This window comes from Anabrus simplex, chromosome 1, assembly GCF_040414725.1.
Source record: "Anabrus simplex isolate iqAnaSimp1 chromosome 1, ASM4041472v1, whole genome shotgun sequence".
Taxonomy (NCBI): domain Eukaryota; kingdom Metazoa; phylum Arthropoda; class Insecta; order Orthoptera; family Tettigoniidae; genus Anabrus; species Anabrus simplex.
The window spans coordinates 370,449,523-370,470,529 of record NC_090265.1 but is presented as its reverse complement, the minus strand read 5'-3'; the positions used below and the strand labels follow the sequence as shown (position 1 = coordinate 370,470,529).

General features: G+C 36.8%; 1 protein-coding gene across 8 annotated transcripts in view; it reads right to left on the bottom strand.

Annotated features, from left to right (window-relative positions):
• Window positions 1–21,007, bottom strand: part of ATP7 (copper-transporting ATPase 1) — a 570,660-nt gene that overhangs the window by 168,017 nt on the left and 381,636 nt on the right. For all 8 annotated transcript variants that reach the window (XM_067134917.2, XM_067134919.2, XM_067134923.2 and 5 more), the window contains 4 exons: window positions 18,441–18,604; window positions 13,895–14,124; window positions 3,086–3,269; window positions 1,242–1,475 (listed from right to left, as the gene is read on the bottom strand). In XM_067134917.2, the coding sequence (XP_066991018.2) occupies window positions 1,242–1,475; window positions 3,086–3,269; window positions 13,895–14,124; window positions 18,441–18,604 (812 nt within the window). The remainder of the gene's footprint in view (window positions 1–1,241; window positions 1,476–3,085; window positions 3,270–13,894; window positions 14,125–18,440; window positions 18,605–21,007) is intronic.

Genomic DNA, 21,007 nt, shown 5'->3' with positions numbered 1-21,007 from the left:
ATGAATTTGTCGTACAAGGGTGAGACAAAGCTCATTTTAAGTTTTACAATGCAAACTCAGTATGTAGGGATACTGAAAACCATGTTTTAGGGCCCTACGATTAACCGTTTGAGATACTGGCACCACACTAACCCCCACTGTAGAAAATGGATGAAGAAATGACCAGCTGTAACCATAGCAACATCAGCTCAAGCATTCTACAGAAGTATACAGGCCTGGTGTTCAAAGTAGGCAGGTAGTAAGCACGTAGTAGGCACGTGCGTGAGTGTATACATGGACAAGGAGAGATTCTGTTTAAATATTTTAAACTCGTAGCCAGTGTTAATCTGCTGAGATACTTACTGTTTCTGGAACAACATTTCCATATTTTTGTCAGCATAATTAACTTCTTGTGTACAGCACCAAAGTGCTTTCACTATTTACAAGGCCAATTTCTAACTAGCATTAATCTGTGGAGATACTTACGGCTACTGGATCCACATTTCCATACCCTTATTAGCATAATGATTATGAATAGCACAAAACATATTTTAAAACTCATAGACAGCATTAATCCCCCAAGATACTTATGGTTACTGGATCCACATTTCCATATTCATATCACCAAAATGATTGTGAATAGCACCAAAGTGTTGCTTTCGCTATTTACAATGCCGAGAAATAGAAGGAATGCATTCGTCATACACACTACTGTATGAATAAGAGTTTCATTCTGCTTGTTGTAGTTCACTGCCTCAATCTGTTCTGATCTTCTCTCTGCTGGATCATTCCTACGTTAATCATTTTCACATGGCCCTGTGACATGTCGTTTTAAAGTCTGTACAATATAATTTGATTATTTACATATGACCCTGTGACATATCATTTGAAGTCTGCACAATATAATTTGACAAGATATATGCTATGTTATAAGTTGAGGGACTTCAGAAAATTTGGAGCCTTTGTAATCAACACACCGAGCGAAGCCAGATAACACAGCTAGTTATCTATATAATAGGCTATCCCAATGAAAATTAGTGAATGTGAGAAAAATGAAATGGATACAATTACAATTTCTCAGCCTGCACAAGCTTTCCATAACTATCAACAAGGCTGTCAAAGTTTAAAAAGCAAGAGGAGGTTCCCAAACTAAGTTTGAAAGTAATGTTTCCAAGTCTAGCAGCAATGCTATATTGATCAGTTTTGACAAACAGTATTTTTAATTTTATTTTTAAAATAAGATTCAATGAAGGTATACTCACCTTGGCAATGTGTTCCAGCCACCGTCCAAGAGAAATAAATAGTAGCAACATAGGAGGAGTGTCAAAAAATGTTTGTGGACTTGTTGTTTGTTGAAGAATCATAGCAGCAGCTAGCACTGCTATTGAGTACACATATGAGATCGTTGTAGTCATTGTGATGAGGACATCCATATTTGTGGTGTGATGACGAAGAGCTCGCCAAGCTTGGACATAGAAGTGCCAGCCCCCAACAAACTGTGGAAATAAAGAGACAATACTTATATGACACATGATGAGAATGACACCAGCAATGAGTAAAAATTGTCTGTTCCAATAACAATGTACGAAATGCAGGAAAGTTTACAGTTTTAAACAATTTTACGTCATGGAATGTTTATTTACAAGTGGCTTACAAATCACTTGAGCATAACTTTCCATTTCAAAAATTTGGAAAGTATTGACTGTAATTTGAACAGCAACCATCTTGGTCAGAGGCCAGTAATACTGTCACCAAGTTATGAAGCCATCTTATGCAACATCATCTTTAAATAGATTTTTTTTTAAAGATATCTTAAGCCATCTCTTTTCAGTTTTGACATAGTTTATTTATAACTGTTACATTCTTCATTTGGCTGAAACTAATTTTGAATAAATAAATGTATGAACTACCTCATAAAAAACCAATTAAAATAGAATTTAATAGAACTACCTAAGTTTATACATTTATTTATTTACAATTAGTTTCAGCAGATTGAAGAAGCCAACAGTTATATATTTTTTTTATTTTTTGCTTTATGTCGCACCGAAACAGGTAGGTCTTAGGTGACGATGGGACAGCAAAGGCCTAGGAGTGGGAAGGAAGCTGCCATGGCATTAATTAAGGTAAAGCCCCAGCATTTGCCTGGTATGAAAATGGGAAACCATGGAAAAACATCTTCAGGGCTGCCGACAGTGGGGTTCGAACCCACTATCTCCCGGATTCAAGCTCAAAGCCGCGTGCCCCTAACCACACAGCCAACTCACCCGGTAAAAAATTAAAAAAATAAAAATGTATATACAGTAATAATTAAGACTCAAATTGTGGAGTTGGTTCATTTACATACTCAGCTCTTATTCTGAACACAACTTTACGCTCGAAAGAACACACATCTTGTATAGAATGCAACATCATTGCTGTTATAAGAGTGCTGTAAAGACTACAGGACATAGGATTAACTACACAGCAGCTTAGAATCATTTATTTCTCACTTATTCACTTGCATATACTTTACAGGAATGTAATTTGGAGTTTGTGCAATAGAGAAGAAATAAATGAACTTGAAATACAACTTTTGGAAATGCTATATTGAGATATACAAAAATGCGAACATTTTATCTGTCAGAATGCATAAGACATACTCTGAAGCATTACCCATGTACAAACTTAAAAATGGTATGATCTCTCAAAAAACAGAAATTAGGTGGAGGAAAGATTTAGGTGGCATAAACCTCCACTTTAGGTTTTTTTTTTTTTGCAATTACGTATCAGAAATAGAACAAACAACTGTACAAACATCAAAAATATAGATAGATAGATAGATAGATAGATAGATAGATAGATAGATAAACAGAAATAGATAGATAGAGATAGAGAGATAGATAGATATTTGATTTATGTTCATATACACTGGTTTATTACCCTTCCATTACATTACAAATATGTATGCTTTATCACACCATGAATGAGATCCAAGTTGTCCCAATAAAATGCAACACTTGTTCAGGAAAAAAAAAAAAATCTGTACAAAACAAACATTCTGCCAAGAAGTTATCCCCATAAATACTCTGAATAAAAAGAAGTCACATTATGATAAATACGCACATACCTGGACAGGAGTTGACAACACAAATAAGATGAGATTCTCCAAGGAGAGTCCAGGAACAACACAACACATTTCCTCATGCGACATGTGAGGCATCCCAAACATGAAGTAAGCCATAGTGATCATGCACGGAAGACCAAACACAAGAGAGACAAGGAAGGCATTACGCCACTTGGCTATCTCTTCCCTAGAAATAATAACAATAATAACAACAACAACACAGTAGTTAAAACAGAAGCACTGTATGCATCAGAAACTATTATAATTGGTGGCAGATCTCGAATAAAGATAATCAAAAAACAAGAAAGAAAAATCCTCAGGAAAAATCTTAAGACCAAAATGCAAAAATGGAATTTGGATGAAAAAGAAATCACATGAAATCTGTCAAGTTACAGAAAAAATCATAGATACAATTATGAAACGGCGATTACAAATATATGGTCACTTACAGAGAATGGATAATAATAGGTTCACAAAGAAAATTTTAAACTTCACCTTATCAATGAAAAGTCACAATAATTGGCTAAAAGAAATCAGCAAAGACTAAATGAAATTGGTATTAATGAAGAAACCATTCAAGATGGAACAAAATTCAAAACCTTAATTCACAAACACAAATTTTCCGCAAAGGCTACCCACTAAATACAGGATGGAATGAACAATTTAAAAAGGAAAGGGAGGGGATGAAGAGATAATGCGAAGAGAAGAAGAAAAACAATGATAAGTTCAAACGTGCTCCTTAGTTAGGCTAAAACAAATCAATAATTATTTATTTTAATTGTTTAGCCAACATAGAACTTTTTCTTCTTTTTGTCAGCCCAATACTGTTTCAGCCTTTCTGAACGTAATTTTCTTTCCGCTTCTGGAATCACTCTTCCTGTTCTCTGCTTGTTGATTTTCGTCTGTAATCTAGTGTGTATTTGTTTTGTATTATGAATCTTCTATTGTAATATGTAACTCTCTCATATCTGTTCTGTGATCCATCTAATATTATTCTTACTCTTCCATAATTTTTCTATTATTTTTCAACTGATTCTATTTTCTGTTGACTCTATTAGATGCCCTAAGAAAGATATTCATTTCTTTTTCATTATGCCTAGTCACAGATTCTATTAGTATCTTAGAGAAAATCTTATACATGCAGTCAAGGATGGAAATACTCATCATCATCATCATCATCATCAACATCATCATCATTTCCCTTTATCCAGCTGTAGCCGGGTAGGGGCAAATATGGTTCCTCTCCACTTTCTTCGGTCTTTCCACCACTCCTCCTCCAACACTGTGTCCCAGTCCAGGTTTCTTTCTATAATACTGCGTTGGATGGTATCCTTCCATCTCAATCGTGGTCGTCCACGGCCTCTCCTTCCTTGGATTTGCATTTCCATCACCTTTTTTGGCATTCTTTCGTCGCTCATTCGCTTTATGTGCCCAAACCATCTTAGTCGGCTCTTCTCTATTCTATCATTCATTTATTCCACTCCAATTTCTTCCCGGATTTTCTCATTCCTTATTTTGTCTCTTCTACTCTTCTGTATCATACTCTTCAAGAACTTCATTTCGGCTGCCTGTATTCGACTCTCATCCTTCTTTGTCATTGTCCAAGTTTCTGCTCCGTAAGTTGTTATGGGTACGTAATACATCTTGTATGGAAATACTGTACATCTATAATTGTCTATAATCTATAATACTGTACATCTATAATTGTCTGGATTATTTCTTTCACCTTTCTTATGAATTGGATTAATTATAGCTGTTGTCCATTGTTCTGGGAATTTTTCTGATATCCAAATCTTTTGTAATATCATATGGAGGGATGTCTGAGTCGCACTGCTGGCATATTTCCACATCTCTGCAAAAACCTGCTCTTCTCCACATGCTTTGTAGTTCTTCATTTCCTTAAGCACTGTTTCATCTTCTTTTGCTGTAGGTGGGTTTATATTTTCTTGTTTAGTTTTTATTGGGGTGTGTATATCAATAAGAGCTTTTCAGGTTCAGCACTGTTCACGAGCTTGTTAAATGCTTCCACCGTAATTTCTGCATTTTCCTTATTGTTATGCGCTATTTTTCCACCTTTATTTTTCAACAATAATGTGGGGGGGGGGGCTGTATTTTTGCAATTGTTTACCAAAGGCTTTGTAATAATCTCTAGAATTGGTTTTGTGGTAATTTTCCTCAATAGAGTTTATTAAATCTTTTTGATATTATCTCTTAATTCTTCTAATAGTTTGGGTGAATTCATTTCTGACATTCTTGAGGTTAGTGGGTTTTTCTTCTGTTTTGTGAGCTTGAAATTTCAATCAAGCTTGATGTCTTTCTTCATGCATTCTATCACAACCAGAGGTCCACCAGGCATGCCTTTCCTTTGGATTTAATGCAGCTAGATCTTCTGCATTCTGTTTAAGAATTGGTATTGGGTCATCTAAACTGTCTGTTAGTCTTGTAGTTCCTGATCTTTGCCAATACTGGACATTCTGGATTAACTGATGAGGGTTGTATGTCCTTTACTCTCTGACTCTATTTTGTCTTTTTCTTCTTAATGGGGTAAATTTAATCTTGATTTTTAATAAAGTAATGATCTGAACCAGTGTCCGTTCCTCTTAGAACTTTGACATTGAGGATTTCCTTGTGAAAGAATTTGTCCATTCATACGTGGTCTAGCTGCCATAAAATAATAATAATAATAATAATAATAATAATAATAATAATAATAATAATAATAATAATAATAATAATAATAATAATAATAATGTCCAAGACCCTGAAGATGACCAACTATGGATATCGGATATAAAGGAATAGATGTAACCTTCACAAATTAAACCACCTCTTCTACATGGACGACATCAACCCATATGCTGCAAATAGATCCAGAAATATGACATCCACCATCAATATTAAGGAAAACATTTCCAAAGACATCTGTGTGGAATTTGGGATGGGAAAAATCCAAAATACAGAAATTCCAGCATAGACCCTGCCTCATCTTAAAAACTAAGCTTAACACTTCCAATCTATCAAAGGCAGTTAATTCATATTCTGTAACTGCACTGACACATTTATTTGGTATTCTAAACTGGTCTCAAACAGATCTAGAAAACATCAATCACACAATAAGGACAATGCTTACTAGGCACAGAATGATGCATCCTAATTTATACATAGAGAGAGAGTTACAATGTCGAGAAGAGAAGGGGGCAGAGGAATTCTTGATGTAATAGCTCTACACAACCAACAAGTAATAAAGGTGAGGAAATACTTTCATTGTTGGACAGATGACAGCATTCTACACAGAGTTGTAGTTGAAGCAGCCCTTTGAATGTGCATGAATGCCGCATTAATATAAAAAACATTAACATCCTGCACAGGGAGAACATAGAGAGATGGGCTAGTAAAGAACTTCATGGAAGGTACTACAACCAGAGAAATGACGAGGACACTGACAAACAACTTTCAAACTCATGGCTCTCTATGGGAGAGTTATTCCCAGAAACTGGGGGATTCAACCAGGCAATCCAAGATAAATTGATCTCAACAAAGAGTTATAGGAAACATGTCCTTGAAGATCCCACTACTAAGAATGTTTTTTTTTTTTTTTTTTTTTTTTTGCTAGGGGCTTTACGGCGCACCGACACAGATAGATCTTATGGCGACGATGGGATAGGAAAGGCTTAGGAGTTGGAAGGAAGTGGCCGTGGCCTTAATTAAGGTACAGCCCCAGCATTTGCCTGGTGTGAAAATGGGAAACCATGGAAAACCATTTTCAGTGCTGCCGATAGTGGGATTCAAACCTACTATCTCCCAGATGCAAGCTCACAGCCGCGCGCCTCTACGCGCATGGCCAACTCGCCCGGTCTACTAAGAATGAAGAGTGCAGGAAAAGTAATAGCAGCCCAGAAACCATTGAGCACATCATCAGCAAATGCAGATTCCTAGCACCAACATCATACACAGACAGACATAATGATGTAGCCAAAGTTACACACCAAGAAACTGCCCTGATCCAATTCTTGATCCACAACAGGGTGCCTTACTACAAATACTCCCCACAAACTGTATTGGAAAATGAAAATTTTAAACTCTACTGGGATTGCACGATACAGACAAAAGAACTCCACACAATAGACCAGACATAATATTAATAAACAAAAAGAACAAACACACATCTTGATATCGCTATCCCGAATTACCACAATATGAAACAGAAATAAAGGGCGAAGATCGACAAATATACTCCTCCACCTATGGCTATAGTGAGAATCTGGAAACAAGAGAGAGAGTGACAATTCTTCCTTTTCTCTTTTCTCCCTGGTCTTACACCAAAATCATTTCCAGAAAACTTAAAGATACTACAGCTCACTATCTACAATCACAACATGGCACAAAAGGCTGCAATTCTGAAGATCTACATCATCATCAGAACATTCCTGAATTCTCAATACAGACCATAAACAGAAAAGGCTGCAACCTCTACAGTGAAGAGAATAATGAAGATGTGTATTGTAAATTTATGTAAATTATGATAAAGTTCTATTTCTTATATGCAAGGTATATGTATAGGCGTTGGGATGTGGTGACCCCATCTCCCAGTGAGAAACCACTGCAATCAGCCACCCGAGTATTGGCAAGAAAACCATACCGATTTGAGGTAGGAGGAAATGCCTGCCCACAACCCTGAACACCTAGAGAGATACTGGCAGCAGCTCTAAAATGCTTGGCGACAGGCTATGTGACAAGCCGGCCATAAAAACTCTTAGTCACAATCTCATGGAATGATGTCTTTTGGATTTAGTACCAAGGCTAGGGTGTCCCTCCTAGGTGACGCGTCTTGGCGAGGCCCGGTCATCATGAGAAGTATGCAAGGGTTGCCGTTTCACGGGCGGCGATGGCTAAACAAGTTAGCCCATACAACCTGTCTTGCTTCACTCAACGTCAGCACTATGCCTGGATGGTACAGCACACTGCAAAGGCTCTCAAAAGGAGACAGATCAATGCCTGTGTGGTGCAGAAAACATGATAGAGTGGACAAAAATCATACGACATTGGATGCGGGTACAAGCTGATATACAATGGCACCCGTGGAACAACCAGTGGCATTGGTATTGTTGTGTCAGCAAAGTTTGACAGCTGTATGTCTGATATGCAGAGGTATGATGACCGTCTGATGAAGATTATCTACATCGCAGATGGAAGAAAAGTACACATTTTCAGCGCATATGCCCCACAGACATGTTTGCCTGGAGCAACAAGCCTTAATTTGGCTACCACCACTTTATGGTCTCCTTCAAAATCTGCTCTTGGCATTGTTGTCACATCTTCCAGTTGTCTACGTTTCTCCTTCTCCACCAGAATAAGAACAATCACTGTCTTTGTCCTTCTATCTCCCCAACCATATCTAGTTATTTTTTGCGAGTTCTTTTTTTCTAAAACACATATTGCCAACAATTAATCCACTCCTTCTAAAAATCTATTACCAAATCTCCTTCTTCATCTTGGTTTCCATAACTATAGGGGCCAATTATTTCTTTTCCCTGTCTGTCTGTTTCAACATGTGCATTCATATCTCCCATTATTACAACCTCTTTGTCTTTAATACAACTTTCCAGTTCTTCTAGAAACTCTTAAATATTCATCTGCATTCTCTGATTGTGGTGTATAAACCTGTATAAAATATTTGATTCCACTCTCAAGTCCAAGTCTTACTTTAATTATCCTGTCACTGATCTGGTCAATTTTGTCCACATATTGTGCTAGGTCTTCTCTCAATATAACACCAACACTATTTGTTGCCATCTTTCCTCCACTCCAATATAATCTATATACCCTTTCTTCAATTCTTGTTGACCTTTTCCCTTCCATTTTGTCTCACATATTCCCATCATTGCTATGTCTTTCTTCTCCAAATACTCTATCAGTTCTTCTACCTTGCCATTCAAAGTCATGACAATGATGATACCGATTCTTGTGATGTCTGGTAGCCTAATTCTCACGGTTCCCCCAGGGCACCGGGAACTGCACGTCACTTCAGGATGACGCCTTAGCATTTTCTCTGAGGCCTCGATTCACTCGCACTCATTTTATAGGTTGTTTGTACGATGGGTTTGCCACTCCCAAAGGCATTTTGTTACCTTCTGCCAGGTTCAAATTAGGCTGCCCTTAACATGGAGTCAAGACGCCTGATGATATTAACTAATGCACTTATTCTAAGTTAAAAACTATATCCTGTGCCATTCCACTATTCCAGCAATTAAGCTCAGTCAAATTAAGACGGATGCTATTACTAGTAATAAGTTAGACACAATGAATAAATTACATAAGATATAACGGAATTAAGAGTAACGCAAAGTCGGAATGAATAAAATCACAGTCATAGTGACCAAGAAGGAAATAAGAAAGAAAAGCTGTTCATAGGACGTATATAAGCCTACAGCACAAAAAAAATTATGCATAAAGTAATAAAATACGCCACATAAACTGATTTGCAGTGGCAAACAAGAAGAACAACGATCAGGCCGTGATTTCAAGAAATAACACTATACCGCACTAGAGATGATAAACAACTATTAAAGCCATTCTGTACTATAACAAGTTGAAATATCTGCAGACATATTGGAGATCTAATAGAAACACTGCTATACAAAGTTATATTAAGCGGAACCCAATTATGTAATTCATGTTAGAAGGCTTTGAAACTGTTATAATGTCACAGTTGATCTCATCATTGTATTCTGTATTCTCACTCGAGTTTTTGAAGGAAACCATGGCTTACTACAAAGATTGAGAGTCTACTATCTGCATGATTCCGAGTTGGACCGACATAGCTGAGATGACCCCTGGCCCACAATGACAGCAACGATGCCGGCCAAGCAGAATGACCAGAATCCTGAGCTGTACAAGATGACCAAATGATAAATATCATTCCGGAAAGCGACACAAAAATAGTTTTCTAAAAGAGGTTAGCCAATAATATAATGTAGTCATGTGTATAGATAAATAATAACAAGATCAGGATGTCTGTAGTTAAAGCCTACATTGATAAATATGTGTTTAGAGTCTTCAGAATGACCTAAATTACATTATATTCTCGCAAGTGTTTATTTATGCCAATGATATAAGGGGATAGGTAGTTTTCACCAACTATAAGACAAACCCAAGTTAATAAGTGTAATAAAGTGTTAATAGTGTTCTAATGAAAACAAAGAATCCCAATCAGCCATGTTATACTGTACCATATATGAAATGTTAATAAGAGGGATAATTTTAGGATCAACGATACGCAATGCCAAGTGATATTACGATGTGTAGAGGTTATATGTTACCGTAATAAATTACGATTTGCATTAAATAGGGAGATAATGGCAGACTGAAAACATGTTAACGTTATTTGATAGGATATTGGACCGATACTGTGATAAGGAGAGGAACTCTATAATGACAGGGACCGATGGAGGCATATTGTCCACAAAAGTCCTACCCAGCCCGATGGAAGGATACCCGGATGATGATGATTATTATTATTGACTGCGAGTAAATGGAAATAAGGTTATTTGAGCATCAGATAATATATATAGTTGAAATATATGAAGGAATATGAAATGATATAAGGTAAAATGAGTTATGATGAAAACATAACAATATTATATGTTGTGAATGAAAAATTTGTTGAATGTGTGTGTAATACGATGACGAAATATGCGCTATAAATGATTTATTTGAAGAGTAAGGAAAGGAATATTGATGCACAGCAGGATCATATATATTTATTATACAGTAGCAGTATATTGTCTGAGAATCCATATCCTATTTAATGGTGACATCGTTATACAAACATATACTCATGGAATGTCATTGTAGGTCGAGATCATCAAAAAGGAATTGTTATAAGAATAATTGGCTATGCACTTGGATATTTTAACTTAATATTACTACTTTAAAATCCAATTTTTCCCAAATAATGATGGCATAATGGAGATTAGCATGGATAATTATTATCATATTGTGTGATAAATATAATTGAGAGTAGATACTATAAAGTGTCCTCAAACATGATTTTCCCTAGGCAAGATACTTAGAATAACTCGCACATTAGATCATGAGCCGTTTCTTAGGAAAAACTTCTTCCTCTTCACTTTCATTAAATCTACATTAATTTTATTCCAAATAAGCAGCGAAGATGTGGTTTCTTCTCTGGCTTGGAGGAAAAATTGCCTCCACGTCAGATAGTTCTTTCCCCCGCCAGTGTAGTGAATTGAGATTTTCCGACTCATCGGGTACTCCCAGGAAGCTGATAAGTAAACGGGCATAGTTTTTGCCCTGGGACAATCCACTGTTTGAGCGCGCGCACGCACACACACACACACGCACGCACGCACACACACACACACGCCGAAAAAAAGGACGGCGATTGTTCACGGATGTCTGCGTCTTGGTCATTCCAACTCTGTAGCTTTGGACTGTTAGTTCGGCAGCATAGTACTGTTCGTTAAAAGTGAAAAATTGTGTGGTTTTTCATTTGATTGAGTATTTCATATGAAGGCATTGCTTTTAATCGCGCCATTCCTACCGACGTCATTGTAATGACCCATGTTCATTCCAGTTGGGAAAACCACTAAGAGAGTCTTTCTGAGAATCTATAAAGGCAGGCGGAGAGTGAGTGTCTGCCATTATAATGAAAACTCCCCAACCTGATTGTGACTGACGGTAGGCAAGCTGGCCTACCATGACAATGAAAATTCCCTAACCCAGTCTTGATATGAGAAAAGACGTTGGTGACTTGCCCGTCGTGCTTCTAGGGCAACGTTAAGAGCTATGCAACTTAATACAATCTTGCTCACAAGGTTTACACTACCTAACCTAGAATTCTGTATAAAATTTAGAATTCCGTAGCGAAGCACAGGTACATCAGCTAGTTTTATATATATATATATATATATATATATACATATACTTATACATAATGATGTATGAAAATATATATACTTATACATAATGAACAATATGAAGCCTAAGGTTATCTATATATAAGTGAAACTGGGTTTGTTTTGTTTGTTTGTCTGTCTCGAATAGACTCAAAAACTTCTGGATTGATTTCGCTGAAAATTTCACAAATTGTTCTTATTATTCCTAAGAGGGTTTAAGAAGTGGTTTGGATGGAATCCAATAGGTAGTTTTTTGTGATAAGTAATGTTATGTATTTTAATTACAGAGCCACACCAAGATTGAATTGAGTTTGATGGACAGATCGTCGCTAGGCAACAGCGAATTACTCTGTATTATGACAGTCTAGTACGAAATGCAGGAGGATGGGAACATGCCGCCATGTTTTATGAAGTACCTTTCTTGCTTGGAGGTTCATAATCGTGGCTGTATATAGGAGGTTTTATGAATTACCTTTCTTGCTGGGAGGTTCGTGTAACTAGGCAACTCATTGCCTGTTATTTGGAAATGAATAGTGATATTCTGAATGTCATTTAATTCCAAGTTCAGCCCCAAATGGCATGGGAGGGGTGTGACAAGAAGTGAAAAAAAAAAAAAAAAAAAAGGGAAAATGTCCAAAATGACAGATTATGGATGTACGTGTGTATGTTCCAGCATGGCTCTCAACTAAACTTACAAATATGACTTACTAACTGAAAAAAAAATATTGTGGGAGCAAGACCCACCTAGAGAAGGGGGTGAAATATAAAAGTAACTAAAACCGACCTGTATTAGTGTCGAATTCATAGTTTTTGGGATTACCGAGATGAATAGCGACACTCCGGATGTTTAAGTACAAGTTCAACCTCCACTAGAATGGGGTGAGAAAGGGTTAAAAAGAAAATGTCCATAATAACTGAGATTACAGATGTATGTATGATCCAGCTTAGCTCTCAACGAAAATTGGTACACATGACTTACTATCTCGAAAAATTATGTCGGGGTAAAAATGTAAAAATAATCCAAAACAACTGATATTAGTGTCAAATCCACCCCTCAAATCCATAGTTTTCAGTGTCATTGAGATAAAATGTAACATTTTCTATGGCGTTTAAGTCAAGTTCAGCCCCAGTTGGAATGGAAGTTCAAAAGGGGTGAAAAAAGACCGAGATTATGGTTGTATGTGTGTTGCAGTATACCTGTTAACCAAATTTGGTATACATACCACGTACTATCTGAAAAAAAAAGTGTGGAGGTAAGACACTCCTAGGACCCATATGGGAAATGTAAAAATAATCAAAAACAATCTATATTAGTGTCAAATGGATATTTCAGCATAACTCTCAACCAAACTTGGTACATATGTCACTTACTAAATGGAGAAAAAAAAAATGGTGGGGATAGGACACCCCTAGCACTTCAGGGTGGGGGGGATTGAAATGTAAAAATATTCGAAAACGACCTATAATGGTGTCAAATCCATACTTTTTGGGGTTGCTAGGCTTATTGATGACAGTCCCAATGACAGCTGGAATCTTGAACATCATACCTCTAGTATGACATGTAAGTACATTCCGATGTCACTTCATTTTATTATTTCTTTGAAAGGATCAAGTACTTCCAGACAATCTGGGATATCACAAGGACAAAATTTAATGCCAGCCAAAACAATCTAAGAACTTAAAATTAGACACACAATAATAACTCTAAAACTACAAAGTAAATAGTAAAATATCAATAAACATCACAAAAAAAGAAATCTAAAAAACTTCACTTCACACATAATTAACAGGTAATGAAAGTCCTCAAAGTAATCATTCCAGAAAGTACCCCTGCAGCGCCAGGTACTACACCTAGTCTAAGATAAAATTGTTCATTATATTTTCACAAACTCACCTATGATCGAGGTAACTGTGTGAGTCTCTCTCTTTGTTATTAATGACAGTGGCTTGAAAACCAAGAGCTTCAATAGTCTCAGCAATATTACGAGGCCCAGTAGTCTCTGTGTCATAGCGGAAGCGTCCTCTCTGGGTTGTGAGAGCTACGGCAGCAGAATGAACACCTTTCATCCGACGCACTGTCGTTTCAATCTTGTTCACACATGAAGAGCACGTCATACCTTTAATCTACAAAAATAAGCGTAATGTATATATAAGGCTACAAATACGGTATCTAAGAATAATCAAGTAATTTATTGAAGAAACTAAAAAAAGATTCCCACTGTTTATACAGTTTATACAAGAAACTGAATTAAAAAAAATCATTCAATCAAGACATCAATCAGTATTATGTCTTCCATCTCTAAATGCCGTATATAAGTATTTTTGATAATCTGAAAAATTCATCTGGGTTGGAATGCGAGTTTATACACTCAATCACACAAAAATTGGCCACTGTAGAAGGTGACTTTCTTTCAGAATCCTCTTGTTTAAAATAGGATTAATGTATTGTGGAGGAGGTAGGATTGCAAGTATCATCTCTCTGGCCACCAGCTATCCACAGTTTACAAATATCCTAAAGTTTCCACAAAGAATAAAATTGAATATGTTTTTACTGGCCAATTTTTTATGTGGTTAAGTGTACATGAGAAGATTATTACTTTTACAATGAATACAGCACTGTATTTGGAATGTTAGAACCTACATTAAATTAAATTAAATTAAATTAAATTAAAATTAAAACACAGTTCACCCCAATAAAAGAGTATATATTTAATATAGTTCTTTTAAATAAAAGTAAGCATAAATAAACATATCTTCATTTTATTTTTTATTATTAGAACTGTCTACAGAATATCATATGTAAAGTACAGCTGTACAGTCATTCACAACACAACTTGTAGGAATCCAAATGGGAATTTAAAAGTTACATTAATATTCAGTTTAACAGACCATGGAAGTTTCAACATAAAGGGGTGTGTTGAAATATTCAAAATTATACAATAATAAAATATAATCAGAAAGAATGCTGTGTTATAGTGGTTTAAATCACAAAATTGAGTGGCAGAAAAAGAATCAGAGGAAAAGAACATGATTGGGTGTAAAATAGAAGGGAGGCTCACATCATGCTCAATTGTATGCCACCGGGTGAGTTGGCCATGCGGTTAGGAGCGCGCAGCTGTGAGCTTGCATCCAGGAGGTAGTGGGTTCGAATTCCACTGTCGGCAGCCCTGATGATGGTTTTCCGTGGTTTCCCATTTTCACACCAGGAAAATTCTAGGGCTGTACCTTAATTAAGGCCATGGCCGCTTCCTTCCCATTCCTAGGCCTTTCCTATCCCATCGTTGCCATAAGACCTATCTGTGTCAGTGCGACGTAAAGCAAATAGCAATTGTATGCCATAAAATCAGCAATACTTGATATCTTCTATGTAAGTTAGATGTAACAGGTGGAAAAGCAATATGTGAACATGTAAAATACAATGAGAGGAAGGTACTGATAATGAGAAGACTAAGATAGGAATGACCAAATTTATATAAGCATATAAATGTCAGCTTAGGTGGTGAAATCATTTAATGAAATGTGACAATAGACAAAATTACCAAAACAACTAATGAATTCAAGTATAGAGAGAAAGACAAGCAGGACACCAATAATGATGGTTCTATTGACAGCTCAATGACATCAAGGTACAAGCAGTGGTGAAGCTATTAGTTAATTAATGGGTAGGCAGGAAATCTTACCTTAAAGTTTCTTGTTGAGGAGTTCCGTAAGTCGAGTTTTCTTGGTTGTAAAATGGTCAATCACACGGCCCTTCAATACTTGATCACTCATCAATTCCTTCACAAGCATTTTCTCTATAGAAATGGTACTAAGACTGCTGAGTCTTTCAATGTTCATTGAATTACGCAAACATGATTTTATCCTGTTCAGAGTGATCATACTCCTTACAGAGGAAGCCGTGGCCACAGGGATTTTTTTTTGCTAGCGGCTTTACGTCGCACCGACACAGATAGGTCTTATGGCGACGATGAGATAAGAAAGGCCTAGGAGTTGGAAGGAAGCGGCCTTGGCATTAATTAAGGTACAGACCCAGCATTTGCCTGGTGTGAAAATGTGAAACCACGGAAAACCATCTTCAGGGCTGCCGACATTGGGATTCGAACCCACTATCTCCCGGATGCAAGCTCACAGCCGTGTGGGCCTAACCATACGGCCAACTTGCCCGGTACAGGAAATGTTAATATTAAACGAATCAATTTTGACACTTCCTCATACACTGGTTCGAGGTCATTTAGGACAATATAATGTAAATTTTTTGAGGGGACAAATGTTTTTCTATATCGGAATAAATGTTAATAAATTCACTTTCCAATCTTTCCCTATTACAAAGGGATAAATGTTCATAAGACTGCTCAGTTTAATAGCAGGGAAGCTCTCTTTGTAAACTATGAACTGATTTGGATCTAACAACTCAACAAACCGGATGCTTTCAAAAAAATTTTTTTTTTTTTTTTGCTATGGGCTTTACGTCGTACCAACACAGATAGGTCTTATGGCGACGATGGGATGGGAAAGGCCTAGGAGTTGGAAGGAAGCGGCCGTGGCCTTAATTAAGGTACAGCCCCAGCATTTGCCTGGTGTGAAAATGGGATACCACGGAAAACCATCTTCAGGGCTGCCGATAGTGGGATTCGAACCTACTATCTCCCGGATGCAAGCTCACAGCCGCGCACCTCTACGCGCACGGCCAACTCGCTTTCAAAATCGCCAAACCATATTTCCATTTGCATAATTAAGGTGTCACCACCAAACAAAACACACATATAACAAAAAAGGTTCTTGCTTTCGGAACAGGCTGTTAACCACGAATATCGTGTATACCAAGATATACCAAATTAGGCATACATCTTTTGTACTTGGCTTCAAACTTCTCTTCGTAAGTCCAAGATGAGAACGGTTTACGTTTTAAAGAGTTCAAAAGACTCGTCAAGTTCCCGAAGGTTCCTACATCACATATCATTTCAACGCGATTTTCAACCGGATGATGTCAGTCTCGTTTTACGCAACTAACAGTCCATGTCTGAATTATTACTAATAAAGCCAGTAACCTAATGCATGGATTTCCCACTAATTCCAAAGGAAAACACACACTTAACAATAGGGTACCGCTACTTCATTGTCACCTTCACGCTGGGAGTTACTACGCTCTCAAATAACAGAGGAGGCTTGCCTCTCTTGGGTCTAGACCTTGCGGAGAGAGGAGTGCGGGCGGTAAACCTATCTTCCCTCCACCACCCCGTGCCAGTCCATAAGCTGACTGAAGGGAAACAAAACAAAAAGTCCTGGGTGAGACAACTTACAGACTGCCTCCCTGTCAGAACAAGTGGTCTGCTGTCACCATCTAGCGGGGCAACAGCGAAGCACATCATCTGCTGTCATCATGTAGCACATATCAAAGAGATTATTGTTGATTTAACACAATAACAACAGCAGATAAATTTGTTACGATATTTATGTTTAATCATATTTCTTAGGGTAGGCACTGCCTCAAATGACTCCAAGTAGTTTTGCCACTGGGTACAAGACACAAGAATTGGAAAGAGCACTATGTTAGCTGTGAATAAAAGTGGTTAATTTGCTCACAGAAGCCTGCACAGTGAACATTGTATGGCATAATGATATACAATAAAAATAAACTCCAAAATAATTTCACACAACTCTAAAATTCAAAATTACTCATTATGGGATCACTAGGAACTGACAGTTTATGTCAAAAATCACAGTTCTGTATAAATATACAATCCAATAATTAAATTATCAAAGAAAGGTAGCTAGAAAAGTTTCTGCCTTTGATTATTTATATTTATGCACTTGTTTGGCCTAAGAAGTAAGATTCGCATATGTCAATATCCATCCCTCAGAGATCTATACTACCGGGCGAGTTGGCCATGCGCGTAGAGGCACGCGGCTGTGAGCTTGCATCCGGGAGATAGTAGGTTCGAATCCCACTATCGGCAGCCCTGAAGATGGTCTTCCGTGGTTTCCCATTTTCACACCAGGTAAATTCTGGGGCTGTACCTTAATTAAGGCCACGGCCGCTTCCTTCCCACTCCTAGCCCTTTCCTGTCCCATCGTCACCGTAAGAACTATCTGTGTCGCTGCGACGTAAAACAACTGGCAAAAAAAAAAAGAGATCTATACTCTATTGCCGCACACAGAAAAGGTACAGTGTTTTCTATGTAGATTTTACCAAGAATTATTCCATTTCAGGTACTCAAGTTTCAACTTTAGTGAAAGTCATCTTTAGCCTTCTGTAGTGTGAACTAGACATCAACACAAATTATCCGAGTACCTGTAATGGAATAGTTTGTGGTAGAAACTACATTGAAAACCCATCATTATGAGTAAATACCATAACATCTCTGCTACAACCATTCAGTATTAAAAGGTTTTAATTTATGACTTGAAATGTGTTCCAAAATTTGAAATTATTTACTTACTGAAAGTTCCACTTCCCCTTCACCAGTGCCCGACTCCTGAATAACTTCTGCAGGAAAACCAAGTTCAGAGATGGACGCTGCAATATCTTCTGGCTGAACTACGGAGGGATCATATTTAACTTCAGCCTTAGCAGCCAAAAGTGCAACCAGCACTTCATGAACACCTAAAACAACAGTCAACATCCAAATAGTTCAGGCTCTAAGAATAGGGTTTAGAGAATAACTTCTTATCTTTAAAAGTCCTAACAGATGAGCTGAAAATGATCAACACTGCCAAGATATGAACCCAAATCGACAGATTTTTCAATGGAAAACACAAGAGAATATTACAGACTACAAGATATCATTGCTGTATGGTGCAGTGTTACAAGAGACACGGAAGCAAATTAATAATGTTTGAACCCTCACCAACCAACAAGACACTACGCCAAAATGTTCAATCCAAATCCTTTACAGTGACAATTTGTCTTTGAATCCCAATTATCTTCCAGAACAACTGAAATTAATGGTAGATGATTATAAGAATTATCAGATAATGTGACATTTGAAAACTTTATTAAAATAGAATCTATTTTTAAACTTACTTTTAAGGAGGGTTCACTTTATGTTGTGGGAATGGTCTAAGTGGTAATTTTTTATTGGAGAGATCATATCTCCCACCTTTTTCTTCAAGTGAACAGCCAATTTCCAAAGATTAACACAGGTAAATAGGATGAATGGTCAGGTAAATGGGGGAGAAAATTCAGGTTGTTAAGTTTCACCAAGAGGAAAAATAATCTTGTTTTTAATTATTGTGTTGAAGGGGTGAAAGTATCACATGGGGATCACTGAAAGTACCTCAGTGTTAAGATATGGAAAGATCTTTGTTGGGAAATAACATTAAGAAGGTGGTAAATAAAGGTTACAGATCTCTTCATATGGTTACAAAAGTATTTAAGGGCTGGTATTATAACAGAGGTTTACACTGTTGGTTTAGTTTAAACTTCGGTTTATCTGTTAGTCGCGTATTATAAAACTTAAGTTTAACTAGAGATTAATTTTACTGCCACTCATCTACCGTTTAAACTGAAGTTAAAGAATACATAACCTTACAACATGGCAGAAGGAATGGATCTCGAAGATATTTTTGAGGTGATTGAAGAAATATTAAGCGATGATGAAGAAATAGTTCAAATCATTGAACGACCACGGGCACCACGAGTTTTTCGAGCAAGGGCACATCACTTTCATATATGGAATGAAACAGAGTTTTTTAAATAGGTTTAGGCTTACAAAACAGACTGTCATAACCCTATTTCAGCAAATTGGTGCTAGAATAAAACATGCAATGAAAAGGTAAGAATGTAAAAATGACTTTCTGGACTGTTTGAATATCAAAAGTGTAAATTTTAGAAAATAAAGTAACTTCCTTCTATTTCAGAAATCATGCTGTAGAACCCCTCAATCAGTTACTCCTATTTCAGAAATCATGCTGTAGAACCCCTCAATCAGTTACTAATAGCATTGTGGTTTTATGCCTTCGGTAGTATGTTTATTACAATGGGAGATTTCAGAGGAATTCATAAGGCCACTGTTTCACGGGCTATATAAATATTCCTGTACTAATTGCACAAGCAATTATATTTCCTTACAAGTAAAATTAGGACAACATTTATTGTTTTTATCCGCCATTTTACCTACAAGAAGTAAACAAAACATTATTGATAGTCATCTTTTCTTGCAAGTCACTGTCAAACATTATCGAGTCATCTTTTCTCGCAAGTCACTGCTACCAAGATTGTACATTTCCTTCTTCACCTCAGTTTAACTTAGGCCAGTCATTATAAGACTCAACATTGGTTTAAACTCAAGTTACAGTTTAACTCAATCTTGAGTTTAAACCTTCATTATAATACCGGACCTAAAGGTTATAATAAGGAAGTAGAAAAGAGAGTGTATAAGTCACTTGTAAGACCCCAATTAGATTATAGTTAAACTGTCTGGGACCCTCACCATAACTTTATTAAAGAACTAGAAGGGATCCAAAGGAAAACAGTTTGCTTTGGGTGATTTCTAACAAAAGAGCAGTGTTACAAAAATATTGCAAACTCGCTAATGTACCCATGCATCGCTATAGTATTCTACCATGTATACGGATTTCTACTTAAATTACTGTACGCGCAGTGAGTAAGATATATCAAACTGCATGTTCCTTAGGGCTATCCCAGAAACAAAAGTGGGAGGATGCCATAGAGTGTTTCCGATGTAAGGTGGGCTTTGGAGAAGTTTTGATAATAATGGGCAGGCCACATTTCCTAGTGCCATTCACAATCGAGTTCGGGAGTTCCTACTATAACGGAAGGCCCACTTGTAACCGTCCAGGCTTCTCCAGCCCTACTAATTTAATATAATATCATTTTACGTGATATCATTTGATATCAAGTTTATCCGCCATCGGCAATTATTTGTAATAACATATTTATTCAACGTCAATCATTTGTAATCAAGGCTTTTTGGAATCATATTGTATATATGATAACATCGTTTTATTATTTAAATTATTATATTATGTAGGATAAGAATTCATT